The 15,082-nt window shown below is 38.4% G+C and overlaps 1 protein-coding gene across 1 annotated transcript; it reads left to right on the top strand.

The window, feature by feature from the left end:
• The first annotated feature begins 2,441 nt into the window (after positions 1-2,441).
• Positions 2,442-3,974, top strand: LOC121244589 (zinc finger CCCH domain-containing protein 23-like). Its single transcript, XM_041142730.1, has one exon. The coding sequence runs from the start codon at positions 2,534-2,536 to the stop codon at positions 3,653-3,655; it is 1,122 nt and encodes a 373-aa protein (XP_040998664.1). The 5' UTR covers positions 2,442-2,533; the 3' UTR covers positions 3,656-3,974.
• The last annotated feature ends 11,108 nt before the right edge of the window (positions 3,975-15,082 follow it).

Genomic DNA, 15,082 nt, shown 5'->3' with positions numbered 1-15,082 from the left:
GTGGTCTTTTGGCTATATAGTGCATTTACAGTTCTTACTGGGGTCACTGCAATTTTTTTTCAGTCTATCATCTACACTGACATTTCTAACTAAGACTACTTAGTGGGAATTTTTTATTTTTATCAATAAAGACTAATGTATAAACATGCAAGCTTAACATTCATAGATGATAAAAATAATCACATATCCACATGTTCAATTCACATATACATGTTATCACATTTAATATAACAAATTAAATAAAAGATCACATGTAATATAACATAATGAAAAAAAATAGCATGAATATAACTATATATTCACATGTGATCACATTTAATCTAAAAACAATTAAATAAAAAATCACATTTAATATAACAAAATTTCATCCCCTCATTTTATTTTCTGTTTTTAAAAAAAATGGGCTTGAACAAAGTTGGGCTTTAAAAAAAATGCCCAGTAAAAAAAAATGTTGGGCCAAGCCCAACCCATATTTAAAAAGAAGGAAAAAAAAAAGGAGAGTGGGCCGGGCCATGAGGCCCAAGCCCAGCCCATGGAAATCAGATGACCTAATGGTCATCTTCTTCCCCCCATTCGGCTACTGTTCACGTGAACAGTAGCCGTTCGAAGCAGCACGCCCTGGAGCCTCCCACGCAGCACCGCAGGCGGCGGAAGTGATCGGTCCAAGCAGCAGGGTGCTGCCGACCACCTCGCCGGTGCGCGCTGCGCCTCCGTGGTGCGGGCAGCACCTCTCTGGTGCGCGCAGCACCGCGGGGGTGCGCGCTGCACCGCGGTGGTGCTCGCAGCACCGCGCAGGTGCGCGCTGCACCACTGTGGTGCAGCAGCGCCTTGCGGTGGTGCGCGCAGCACCACTGCGTTGGTGCTCGCAGCACCACCTACTGCGCGTTTTGTTTTTTTTTTTTTTTTTAACAGAAAAAAAAGGGGATAAAAAAAAACACCATACAAATCTCAAGCATATGCGAGAAAAAAAAAAATAAAAACTGGAAGCAATTCAAAACCTGGCTCTGATACCAATGTTAGAATGCACAGCGGAAAAATACCTCAAGCTCAGCTTAAGGAATTGCTCCACAAGTTTTTCCAGATTGATAAACTCCAAACGTTTCCTCTTAGTGGCGAAAGTGTACTACGTAGTATGGAACTAGAGTAACACTTACAAATCCACAGCCTAAGTATTTTATCAAGAGAGAACAAAAAGAGAGAGAGTCATTTTTCTATTTTTTTCAGTCCTCCTATGCACGGCTGGCCTTAAAGGCCAGCCTTCAATAGTCTTGTGTAACGCATGGCTTTAAACCATGCGTTACACGAGATACGTTACAAGTAACGCATGGCTTAAAGCCATGCGTTACCTAGCAGGAGGGGTCAGCCCCACGTGGGCGCCCCTCCAACTAATATGTCAAGATCAGGAGTTTTAAGAATGGTTTTCAGCAATCAAAGATTTGAAACTAGTACTGTTCACAGTTCGATAAGAATATAACGATAAAAAAAGATTAGCAAGATTTTTGTGCAAAGGATGATCCACTTAAGAATCTTCCAGAGCAAAAATCTCGACACTCCAACCCTATTAGGATCAATGTTCTGAGTTCTTTTTGACTCCGCTCTTATTGATGTTAGTACTCCCTTAATTGGAGGTGTAAGAGTTGGGTTTGCAAGAAATAGTTAAAAAAAAATTCCAAATTCCAAACTCCGAATTCTAACTTCATGTTTAATTTTAAAGAAATGATATTAATGTGTGAGTATTGGACATTCATTTTCATTTAATAATAATAGACTTTAATCTTTTTAAAAATAAATACGCGATATACATAACTACATATATATATATATATCATCACTCTTAATTTTAATGGTGACACTATAAGTTAAGAACATTGGCTAAAAGAAAAGCATATTATATAAGAAAAATGTTTGTTGCAAGTGCACGGTGTAGATGATGTGCAGTTGAAGCTGACGTTAAAATATTTGATGAGAGAGACTAGCTGATGAGAGAGAAAGATTAAAGAGAACTACAGAGAAAGAGACCGAACTGATGAAAGAGAGAGCTGATGGAAAAGAGACGACTCTAGGAACTAGAGATAGAGAGTTAATGAGAGAGAACATGTACGTTTAAAGAAAAGAAAGAGTAAATAATTTATTTTAAATTTAACATGACATGGACGACTATACACTAATTATATTTAACGACTGTATATAAAAAAACTGATTATATAATATATACCGCACCCCGTATTAGGAGTTTGGAACCTCTAGACCCGTCGATTTTTTTTTTTCTGTTGTTAAAACAAAATGAATCTAATTGCTTAGAATGTAAGGGGCGGTGCAATTCGTGAGAATGCCCACAGCTTAGAATGCTTCCCATCGCACGGAAAAGCAAAGATATCATCAATTAACCACGGTTAATTCATAACTTAACCACGGTTAAGTTCTCCTCCTCTTCTGAGTCAGAAGCAGTTTGTGTGTGTATATAAATACATGTCAAAAACCATATTCTCTGTGATTTGATATCGACGCAGTGGAAACTAAAACTACTATAAAGATGATGATCGGAAATCCAATCGTCGAAATCCCTTCGTGGAACTGGGACCCACTTGAGGATCTGACAACTGGAATGGCGTCACCATTTTCCCCAGGTAGCCCCTCCGTCAACTTCAACGGCAATGCTGGTGTCGGGGACCACTTTCCTCTTCTGGAATCGTTCGCGGCCCTTCACCGTTACCTGCCATCGAACCAGTCGGACTCTCTGGCAGAGGAGGAGTCCGACATTCCCGTCGACGCGTTCTCGTGTGACCATTTCCGGATGTACGAGTTTAAGGTACGGAGATGCGCTCGCGCTAGGTCACATGACTGGACGGAGTGTCCGTACGCTCATCCTGGCGAGAAGGCTCGCCGGAGGGATCCGCGCAAGTACCTGTACTCCGGCACGGCTTGCCCCGATTTCCGCAGGGGGAGTTGCGGGAAGGGTGACTTGTGCGAGTTCGCTCACGGTGTCTTCGAGTGCTGGCTGCACCCGAGTCGTTACCATACTCAGCCGTGCAAGGACGGCCAGAGTTGTCGACGCCGTGTCTGCTTTTTCGCTCACACGCCGGAACAACTTCGCGTCCTGCCCCAGCAGAGTCCGAGGGGTCATGGGTCTGGCGAGTCCTTTGATGGGTCGCCCGTTCGACATGGCTTTGACTCGTACTTGACCAAGGGGTCCTTCGTTTCTTCGCCCACTTCAATCCTGACTTCGCCGCTAGTTTCTCCACAGTCTGACTCGCCGCCGACGTCGCCGAGTAGCGTTCCGCTAGGTGCTAGATCCGTGATATCGGTGAGCGAAATCACTTCTTCAATGCAAAACATTCAGCTTGGGAAGATGAAAATGAGCCCTCCGCCATGGGGAGTTCAAATAAGACCTGGGTTTTGCTCACCGCGTGGGTCGACTCTCCGACCCGGGTTCTGTAGCCCGCCTTCTACTCCAACTCGTGCCTCAACTCGTTCGGGACTTGGTCCCCTCGACAATTATAAATTCGCGGAGGAGCCTGCAATGGAGAGGGTCGAGTCTGGAAGGGACATACGAGCCCAGATTTATGCGAAACTCAGTAAGGAGAATTCACTCAGACGAGTCGACTTGCCTGTGTCCGCCCCTGATGTAGGTTGGGTTTCAGAGCTGCTCAAGTGAAATGATTCCCGAGTTGATTCGGCTTCCATTACTATTGTTTCTTGTAATGGGTTTGATTATTTTTTTCTGCACTAATGGTTTTTTAATATCCGTTGCCGTCGATTCTTCCTAGTTTGTAAATATCTCGACACTGTAATTGGTTGATGGGGGAGCAAGAGATCACCCAAATCTCTGTTTTGTGCTTCTCTCTGTTCATTGGAAGTTTAAAGGGGGAAAAATTGCAGCTTTTTGTATGAAGATGGAAATCTTCCAAGGAATGGGCAGCCGTTTGTTTGAAAAATGTCAATGATTTGTATATGATTTTCTGGATTTCTTGTTGGATTATCTCCGAATATTAAACTTTGTAACCTCTTTTCAGTCTTTTGCCAACTAATATCATCTTTTACTTGTAATCTCATCTTCATCATCTCATTCTTCTTGTCTCTGACCTTTGAACCGCTGACTTGGTGTAAAGCATATACTATTTTGACCAGGCAAAAAAGAAACTGATGATAATCTGTTTGGTTGCCGGGAAATTGGTATTGGAATGAATTACTTCCCTGGATATGGCCATATGCCATGAAACTCTTGATTTATTGTTGTTTTTTTCTGGATTGTTCACACTTTCTGGCCATGTTGCCTCTTGATCTTTTGTCAGAATTCTTTTACCCATTTAAAAAAATTTCTTAAAAAAACATATCTCATCAATACTGATAAGACACCATAATCTGTCTCATTAATTTATCAAAGCAATAGATAAAGTAAAAAAATGACACAATCGAGGTGTCTATTTGCAATATTTTATGAATAGAAAATTTTTAAAGTTGTGGTTCTTTATCTGGAGAAGGGGGATTGGATGTGTGACGTGGATGTGCAGTAGACGGCCTTATCTCCTCGAACAATATTTTGATCTCATCTTCACAGTATCAATTGTACTTTAAATATTAATATTTAAGAAAGTAATCGGTGATGGTGAAAGGGTTGAAGGGCAAGGGAGAAGGGAAGGGACAGGATAATAGATATGGTCAAGTAGGCAACTTTGCCTGTTGGGCCTCCTTAAAGAAATGTCTTGAAGAGACTAATTTCAAGGTCTTTCACTTTCATATCAAGGAAAACCTTGTAATTAATTAATTAATTAAAAAAATGAAACATCATGGAGCCAGACAAAGTTGGGTGGTAGCTTAAAAAAGTTAGCTTTGGGGTCGGGGAAGAATCCTGTAGTGGCGGCTCTATAAAGTTGTTTGTGTTGGCGTTACATCGCCATGGATTGTTCCATCACTAAAGTCCTTACAAAATTGCGCCATCATTGATTAGTTTTTTTCTTTCTTTTCTTTAATAATAAGGATTTCATTAGCATGAAATATCAAGGTTCAATAGTAGAGATTGGGATTCTCTGTAATTACCCCCATTATAAATAATACAATGCAAAGAAAAACTAAAAAAAAAATATTATAGTATATGAGATTAGGGTCTCATTTGTATTCAAAATTCACATCAACTCATTTCATCATTATAATTTTTTTAAATTTTTACACAAAATATAATAAACAATTCAACTTTTATTCTACTATTTACAAATCATCTTAACCTATCTCAACTCATATCTGAATCCAAACCACTCTTAAAAAAAAAATCTCCATCCGTTTTCCGCATAGAGGGCAAATAGATTCCATTTACGAACTAGGTTCACCAGTAACTAGGAATCGTTTGCACGACTATAACAAGTGTGTAGTTAGTGGTATTGGGGGTGGGGTGAGTAAGATAGAACGACTATGAATCTACTAGTACAACACATGTAGTCATATTATAAAAGGCGTTATGCCGTAGTAGAAATGTTCGTCACGCTTGGTACCACTATGCCCTCATAACGGTAGATCATCGACTAGATATTGGTATGGTAGAGTGTCATCAGAAAGTAGTAAACTAAGTCTAAACGAGCCAATTGAGAGGAAAAACTAGAAAAAATTATAGAAAAAATCTACAAACATGACAATGCCAGAAATAGGATGGAGTAGAGGGGAGGGAGCTGAGAGAATGAGATAAAAAGAATGAGGGTTTATTTGTAGGGGTGGGCGGCGGGGCTCCACCACCCTGCCCACCATGTCCGGCCCTTGCTTGACTGAGGCAGTGGCCCCCGTCTGTAGATGGGGGCGTGCTAGTAGATGCTTGCACACATCTGTTAGGCACTGGGGGACAGGGCCCTAGCCCATTTACCTCATCCTCCCGTTTGAGTATATATATATAATATATATACATACATATATATATATATATTAAAACGATATCGTTCTATATTAAGTTGGTTTTTTTTTTTTTTAAATAAAACAACTCCCCAAAATGTTGTCTTGGTTAAAAATCTATTCCTACTGGCGGTCTCTCTCTCTCCCTAAGTTAGATTTTTATTTTTATTTTTATTTTTTGGTTGGTTGCTGGTGGTGGTTTGAGCAGTGGAGGGTTTCAAGTGGGCTAGAAGTACGGTCATGGGGCCAATCTAGCCCTCGGTGTGTGAACGGGGGCACCCGCTCATGGAGGTTGAGGTCGAGCTTGGTGCCCAACTCCACCCCCTATGCATTGGCGGAGCCGGCGGCCCTCGTCTGAGGGGTGCAGGTAGCAACCCTAGTTGTTTGTTTGGCTAAAAGGTCAACCACGAACTAGTTCCAAAAATCTTAATAAATAGTCCATGTAGTTTGATCTTTAGATGAGTTATTGTCTAATTTTAAGAGAAAAATGTCTATTAAGGAATTTCATAAAAATAAATTTGCAATCAATAAGGTGATAAAAGATGTTAAATTTACTATATAATTTAATGCGTTACATCAAGCTAAATAATATGCACCGAACATTTCTTGTTTTAAAAATGAAATGTTTAATCATTGTAGTCTTAACTATGATTTTTTTTATTCTTCTATTACATACGTGGCCAGGGTTTCGTTAAGGAGAGGTTAGGATAGTGAGTTGAGATGAAAGTTAAAAATTAATTAATACAATATTAATAAAATATTATTTTTTAATATTATTATTGTTTTGAAATTTTAAAAAAATTAAATTATTTATTATATTTTATATAAAAATTTTAAAAAAATTATAATGATTAGATAAGATGAGTTAAAACCTCATCTAAGCCCAGCTTTAATTATAATGATAAGAAAGTCTGCTTTTAAAAATTAGGAAGTATCTCTTTGAAAGTCAAATCACATGGCTTATTTTAACATCCAAATGAAGAAAGGTAAATAATTTAAGTATTATACTGTGTATTAATCTATTGTCTGACTCTCATCTTACTGTGTACACATTGCATTATATAAATATAAATATATATATATATATATATATATATATATCAACTGTGAAATAAGTTTTTATTTTTCAAAATAATGAATTTAAGGATTGATGGATGATATCATATAACACAATAATATAAGAATGAAATCATGAATGTGTACTATAAAGTAATGTTTTTCAGAACGTAATATTGCATCAATATCTAAGATCACGGAACGAGTTTCTAGTCTTTGTAAACAACAGTGTTAATGCATGTAGACTTCACCTCACATTGCAGGTTTGCGTAAACTTTTCTTTTCAGGTAATTCAACATGAGATATGTCGATGCAGCTACCACAATTTAATGTAATTGGTGTGCATGCATGCATGTATGTATGTATGCGTGCATATATATATATAATATAATATTTATATATATGTATATAAGAAATTACCTCCTTCTAGTAGTTTTTTTTTTTTTTAAACAGATAATATTATCTAGAAGAAACCATTACGTGATGTCAACTTCTCCTGTAAAACATGATATGCAACATATAATATCGTTAATCGGAGAATTATTTTGTTGAGAAAAATTCTATTTTCAAGCCGTTGTGTCGATCATAGCTAGTAAAATATTTATGTAATATAATTTGATTTGAAAGATAAATTTTAAAATCTTATAATTTAAATAATGTAAATGGTATCACTACAAGAAAAATAGATATTTATGATTTTTTTTTTGCGACGAAAACAAATTTATTTTAACTGAAAATAATCATTTTATTAAAAATAATTGATCGTAAATATATAATTTTCTTGTAATATATACGCTACACAATGACTTAATAATAGAATAACTCTTTTCTTCAAGCTGGTTCTCGTTTGTGGATTTTTCTCGTTCATAGTACAAATTAGAGCTTATCCCAACATTATCAAAAATGGATTAGTGTTGTTTGTCTACACGCGCACGTGTTATATAGACAGCATTGTGGAAATCTTCAATGTCTTTGCAAGGGAACAGACGGGCTTTGTAAGGGATCGAAATCCTTTTCATGGGACCAAACATTAATTGGTGTCGTTAATAAGTGTTGATTTTTCTTTTGGATGCCATCTTCGGCTCCACTTATCCTTTAGTCATGTTATGAGATGGCCAATGCTTATATGCGACGACATGAATATTGTATTTGGATAAAGATCGTTTAGGTTGTTGGATCAACATGTTTCCCCCTTTTTTTTTTTTTTTTCCTCTTGATCTTGTGATCCTGTCAAGGCTGGTGTAGCAAAATTAATCAAAGTCGCCATCAATGGGAGGACAGCCAGACCTTGTAGGGGACCTAACTTCCTTTCAACTTGGATAAAACATCATTGTTGTTATCCTCTCTAATGGTCAATCATACCCTACATTATTGAAACAAGTGGTTCACATCTCGATCAACAAATATCAAGAATATAATTTCTGAAGTTCTAAGATAAAAAGGTCAATTATCAAAGCGTAACGTATAAAGTAGAGGCGAGAAAATGGAAACCAACCCGTTTCGCTACTCTTCAACAATTGACCATTAGACATTTTCTCATTTCATATAAAATGATAATAAATTAGAGATCATGCATGGTATGTGAGAAGGTTTGAGTGAAACCATAACACGTCAAACATGGTGAGTATTCTGCTATATATGCAATATTTACAGATCATGGACATAACGTCTAATTACATAAAAAGGAAACTAGAATCAAGCATAAAAAGGAAACTAGAATCAATCTGTATAATGAATGTCCAAGTATTAAGGTGAAATATATGATGTCGAGAATTAAGGGATTGTTTTCTTAATGGCCCCGCAAGCTGAGTGTCGGATTGGAACAGACTTGAAGCTTGGTTCGAAAGAATTCAAAGAGACGGCGAGGAACACTCTTGGTGAAGAGATCAGCAACCTGTAGATGAGAAGGCACATACTGCGTCCGAAGTTTTCCAGCAACAACAAATTCTCGAAGGAAATGATAATATAATTCAACATGCTTAGCCCGTTTGTGAGAGACGGGGTTAGAACTTAAGAAGAGAGCACTTTTGTTGTCATATAAGAGAAGTGGCTTCTGTGAGAGGGGGATCTTGAGGTCCTGAAGAAGGTGCATAAGCCAAAGAAGTTTAGCTGCAGTGATTGCAAGGGCACGATATTCAGATTCACAGCTGAACGGGAGACAGTAGGTTGCTTCTTGGCACTCTAGGAGACCAAATTATCTCCAAGATAAATAAAGTAGCCAGAGGTAGAACGACGAGTGTTGGGACAGCCAGCCCAGTCAGCATCAGAGTAAGGAACGAGAGCACCGGAAGCAGCAGATGAGCGAAAGGTAAGACCAAAGTGAAGGGTGCCCTTGACAAAGCGAAGAATGCGCTTGACAACAAGAAAGTGATCTGTAGTAGGAGCATGTAAAAACTGACTGACAGAGTTGACAGCATGAGCAATGTCAGGTCGTGTGATGGTCAAGTATTGAAGAGCTCCAACAAGAGATCTGTAGAGAGTGGGGTCCGAGAAAGGGGAACCATTTCCAGTCAGGTGGTGAGAGACAACCGTGGGAGTGTGAACGGGCTTGCTATCAAGTAACTGCGCCCGAGTAAGGATATCCCGTGCATATTTTAGCTGGCTGATAAAAAGACTATCGGTAGTGGAAGTAGCTTCCAAACCAAGAAAATAACTTAGAGAACCCAAATCTTTAGTGGCAAACTCTGAATTAAACTTGCGAGTGAAGCTGTCAAGAAGAGAAGGATTGTTGCCAGTAATGATAATATCATCAACATAAAAAAGCAGATAGATAATGTCAGAATGCTGATGAAACACAAAGAGAGAGGTATCAGCACGGCTGCAAGAAAAACCAAGTGTTATGAGAAATGAACTGAAGCGCTGAAACCATGCTCGAGGAGCTTGCTTGTGGCCATAGAGAGCTTTTTTCAACTGACAAACATGGTTAGGGTAGCGAGGATCAACATACCCAGGAGGTTGCTCCATATAAACAGTTTCAGTGAGAGTACCATTGAGAAAGGCATTCTTGACGTCCAGTTGGCTAAGAGGCCAGTTGTTAGTAATAGCAAGAGAAAGCACAACACGAACAACAGTGGCCTTGATAACAAGACTAAAAGTGTTGGTGTAGTCAAGTCCACGTACCTGAGTGTAACATTTGGCAACAAGACGGGCTTTGAGGCGCTCAATGGATCCGTCAGGTAGATATTTGGTCCGAAACACCCATTTGGAACCCACAATGTTGGTGTTGGCAGGTCGAGGGACCAAGATCCAGGTGCGATTGTTTTGTAGAGCATGAACCTCGTCATCCATGGCAGCAAGCCAGGTAGGATTCTTAGCAGCAGATTTGAATCCTTTGGGCTCAGTGGATGCAAGAAGAGTAGAAAGAAGTCCAGAGGGTCCCAAAACACTGAGGTTTGCCGGATGACGAGTCTTGAAGATACCAGCTTTTGCTCGTGTGAGCATCGGGTGAGAACCCATCGGAAATGCTGGAACATGAGTGTGATCAAGAACATGAGGATCTATGGCAGTCTCAATAGAAGGAGGTCTAGAATCCAAGACCAGTGATGAAGGACCTGCAAGAAAATGGGGAACCTGCAAAGACTGATCCACTGGATCAGTACAAATAGCACACGTGATGGATCCGGATGGAGTAATATGTGAGGAATGGTGCATAGTGGAAGTGGAAAGGAGGTCGGTATGGAGAGGATGTGGTTTAAGAAAATTGGAAAAGTTAAGAGAGGATATGGGCTGAGCATGGGAGCTAGAATGAGAGGGAAAATAGGTTTCATCAAACTGAGCATGTCGGGTGATATAGAGCCTAGAAGTAATGGGATCAAGACAGCAAAACCCTTTATGAGAAAGACTGTAACCCAAAAAAATGCAAGGGATGCTGTGAGGAGAAAAATTGTTAGGCATATAATCACGTAGACAAGGGTAAACACGACAACCAAATGGATGAAAATTTTCATAATTAGGAGAAGAACCATAGAGAAGCTCGAAAGGGGACTTACCTCCAAGAAGCGGTGTGAGCAAGCGGTTGATAATGTAAGCTGCAGTGCTGAAGGCGTCGACCCAGAAACGAGGAGAAAGATGGGAGTGGAAAAGAAGGGCTAGACTAGTCTCGGTTACATGGCGATGTTTTCTTTCGGCGCGACCATTTTGGGCGGGTGTATATGGGCATGAGAGTTGGTGGTGAATACCCAAGGTACGAAGGTGTGCTGTGAAGCGATTACTGGTAAATTCGGCACCACCATCACTTTGAAAAATTTTGATACGGGTGGAATGTTGATTTTCAACAAATTTTTGAAATTGAATAAAAACATTATAAAAATCAGATTTTAATTTCAAAGGGTAGAGCTAAGTGAATCGAGAATGGTCATCAATGAAAATGACATAATAAATAAAACCCAAATTTGATTTGACGGGTGAAGGGCCCCAAATGTCGCAATGAATAAAATCCAACACATTAGAGGACCTATGTTCATTACGAGCATAAGGTAAGCGATGATTTTTTGCAAGTTGACATGTACTACACAACGCTGGAGAAGGCAATAATGACGTAAGATGAAGACAACATTTTTTATTCAAAAAAGAGATAATGGAATGGTTTACATGTCCAAGGCGAGCATGCCATAAATCATAAAAAGCATGCAAAGCTTTATTCTTAAGAATAGAAATAAAAGCGGAGTGTCCGTGCTCCAGCACATATAGGCCACCATCTCGTTTACCGGTTACCACCACCCTTCCCGTTTGACGATTCTGGACAGTAAAAAAATTATTAGTAAATGTAATAGAGAGAGGAAAATCAAATGTTAATTTACTAATGGACAAGAGATTTTTGGTAAGACGGGGAACAACTAAAACATCCAATAAATGAAGATTTGGGATGGGAGAGATGGCACCGGTGTGGGTAATGGGTAGGGAAGCACCATTCCCTACAATTACACTATCCTTACCCGTGTAGTTACTTGAGTGGTCCAAAGTAGAGGGGTTTGTGGTCATGTGGGCTGAAGCCCCAGTATCCAAATACCAGTATCGTTGAAGGCCTCGGCAAGGTGAGTAGCAGAGTCACCCCGAGCATACCTCTGGTTGCAGCGATCGGCATAGTGGCCCTCCTGCCGGCAAATCTGGCAACGGGGCTGACGGCGTCCCTGACCAGAACGATGGCGCTGGTTCGTTGGTCCATTGCTGCGATTAGAGGCTGAGTTGCCATGGCCACTGCGAGGACCCTGTTGTGTGCGAGAGGAGGAGTTCCTCTGGTTTGACCGAAAGTTGCCATGGTTGGTGGCTGTGAAAGCAGCGGTGGGAGGAGCCGATTGTTCAAGAGATTTCTGGAAAAGTTCAAAGCTCTCAGCTTTGGAGACTAGATCGGCGAAATAAGGCAGGGGGTTTGAGCCATTTGTACTGTTGAAAAGCTTGTGAAATCAGACCCAAGGCCTCGAAGGAACCAATGAGATTTGTCAGTGCCATTGACGGGCCGTCCGATGGCGTGAAGTTGATCACATAGAGATTTGAAGCTGCGGGCATACTCAGAGACAGTGCGTGTGCCGCGCTTCATCAACTGGAGATTGTCTTTGAGACGAAGTTCTCTGGCTTTGGAGCGATGACTGAAGGAGTTTTCGAGAGCAAGCCAAACCTCACGTGAGGTGGAGAGACCCACAACCTCAGCCATAGCTTCTTCGGTGAGGGAGGAGAGCAAAAGACTTAGAAGGCGTTGGTCAGTTTGCTTCCATGCCAGATGTTTGGGATTTGGTGTCTGAGAGGTGAGGGGATGAAAACGTGGGGGAGGTTCAAGGGTGCCATCCACATGACCTAATAACTCTTGGCTCTCAAGTAGGGGAAGTAATTGGCTCTTCCACATGAGGTAATTGGAGGATGAAAGCTTGATGGTGACCATGTGGATCATGGTGTTGAAGGGGAGAAGGATGTGGTTGGGTTCGGCAGCCATGAATAAAAGGGATCGAAGGATGCTAATCCGATATGGCTCGTGATACCATGAGAAGGTTTGAGTGAAACCACAACACGTCAAACGTGGTGAGTATTCTGCTATATATGCAATATTTACAGATCATGGACATAACGTCTAATTACATAAAAAGGAAACTAGAATCAAGCATAAAAAGGAAACTAGAATCAATCTGTACAATGAATGTCCTAGAATTAAGGTGAAATATATGATGCCGAGAATTAAGGGATTGTTTCCTTAATAGTATGATAGGAATATGATCGTCTCATAAGGGTGTAAGCTTGCTCGAGTTAATCCGGTGATAACTCCAGCAAACACCCAGTTATAAAAATTTGGATATCCAATCACCTATTAGTAACCGGATACTCGAATTTGTAGAAGAAAAAAAAATTAAATATGAGGACTATATATAAACACAAAATGGCATCGTTTTAAATATCAAAACGACATCATTTTATCTATAAAATAATTTTTTAAATATAAAATTTGATTACGGTTATCTAAATACTTGCTCGAATGAATTCGATTTTTCTAGACCAAATCGGAAAAAAAAAAAAAAATTTCTTCTAATCAGGTACTATATATTCACCACCCCACACTTTACATCTTATGAAAAATATTCTGAAAAATATTTTACACTCTATAAAAAAATTATAAATATAAAGTGTGAGAGTGAATAGTAATTATTACATAATAAATTTTTTTAAAAAAAGAAAAGGTTAAATCATCTCCATTTTACTTGAAATGTGGAGGATCCTTATCCGATGATGTGTGATAAGGGTATATTGAGAATTTTCTGAATTTTTATCCTTGTCGATTTGTCCTTTTTGTGTTTCACGTAAATCTTAACCTAGCTTGCTGGCTTTCTCGTGACCTATTACTAGATATTGACAAAGTTATAATCAGTTCCTCGTTAAATAATAATAATAATAATAATAATAATAATAATATTGATTTGAGTTTGTAATTAGTTGACCGATGGAGTTAGCTGCATGCGTAAAGGCAACATTGGACATCAGTCTACTCTACTACATGTTTGGATAAGGTTCATGTAATGCCATATCGCTATCACCGTTTCCATCCATCCAAATTTGTCGTTTCAAACGTCATCTATATAATATTTTACCTTCTTTTTTGGATAAGTTTTTTCCAACTCGTAAGACTAATTGGAGATATCCTTTGCCATTTGGTCGTTTTGTTTGGCGGGGTTGGTGAGATTTTGCTGTAGGATTTGACTTAATTCTGACCCACCCTCCAACCCTTGATCTTCTTGTACTACTACTACTCATGTATATATTTTTCATAAAAATAAAATACATCTGTAATTGTAAGTCGTTTTATAAAAATATTTTTAATTTAAAATATAATTATAAAAAAATTTATATATATCATTACTCTATGTGATATCGACTAGCAATTTCAGTGATATGATACCATATAGAATAAGAATTATCTTGAGGGCTAGTTAATTAATAACAGTTAAGGATTGAGATCGAGAAAATATATAATATAGAGAGAAAATTTTGAGAATAAGATTTATTCATAAAAGTTTAAAGCTGGTTCTAAAGCCTACAAAGCAAGCTCAAATAGTTAAGGAAATCTTAGATTTTGAAAATTTTGTTCGAAAATGCAAAATTCTAATTAAAAATAAAATAAGTAATAAAATAATTATCTTGACATAAAATAATTGTCTCTAAAAAGGTCCGCAAAACATTATTATAAAAGAAAGAAAAAACTTAAAATGATGATTCAGAGTTGAAAACGGCTTATTTAAGGATTGAAACAAGGGCTACTAAACATGGTACGATAATCATGACGTGCGCACCAAAAAGAGTTTTTTGAATTAGGATCATATTGTTGATTCTGATAGGCCCAAAATTATGATAAAAATACTAACGCATTCACAATATTATCACAATCTGAACAATCTTCACTTTTTTTTTTTTTTATAATATTTGCTTTGGTATACATTCTCAAAATAGTTCAGCGCTATCAATATAGAATTTGTCAACTCAACATCATTAGATTCGGATACCTCACACCGGCACAAGTTTTAATATCTTTTTTAATGTCATGTAAACTCTTAAAAAAACATTATTCATAACTTTTTTTAATTATTATTTTTATATAATTTCTCGACGTTTATTAAATAAGTAAAAGATAATAAATAGAATAGATAGTACTTTCTTGGTGAGGTAAATTTGATAT

Source organism: Juglans microcarpa x Juglans regia, chromosome 8S (genome assembly GCF_004785595.1).
Source record: "Juglans microcarpa x Juglans regia isolate MS1-56 chromosome 8S, Jm3101_v1.0, whole genome shotgun sequence".
Taxonomy (NCBI): domain Eukaryota; kingdom Viridiplantae; phylum Streptophyta; class Magnoliopsida; order Fagales; family Juglandaceae; genus Juglans; species Juglans microcarpa x Juglans regia.
The sequence above is the reverse complement of the archived record's forward strand: the minus strand, read 5'-3'. Positions and strand labels throughout refer to the sequence as shown.

What these genes read in the sequence shown, in the direction of transcription:
- LOC121244589 (XM_041142730.1), top strand. Translation starts at nt 2,534, where the DNA reads ATGATGATCGGAAATCCAATCGTCGAAATCCCTTCGTGGAACTGGGAC.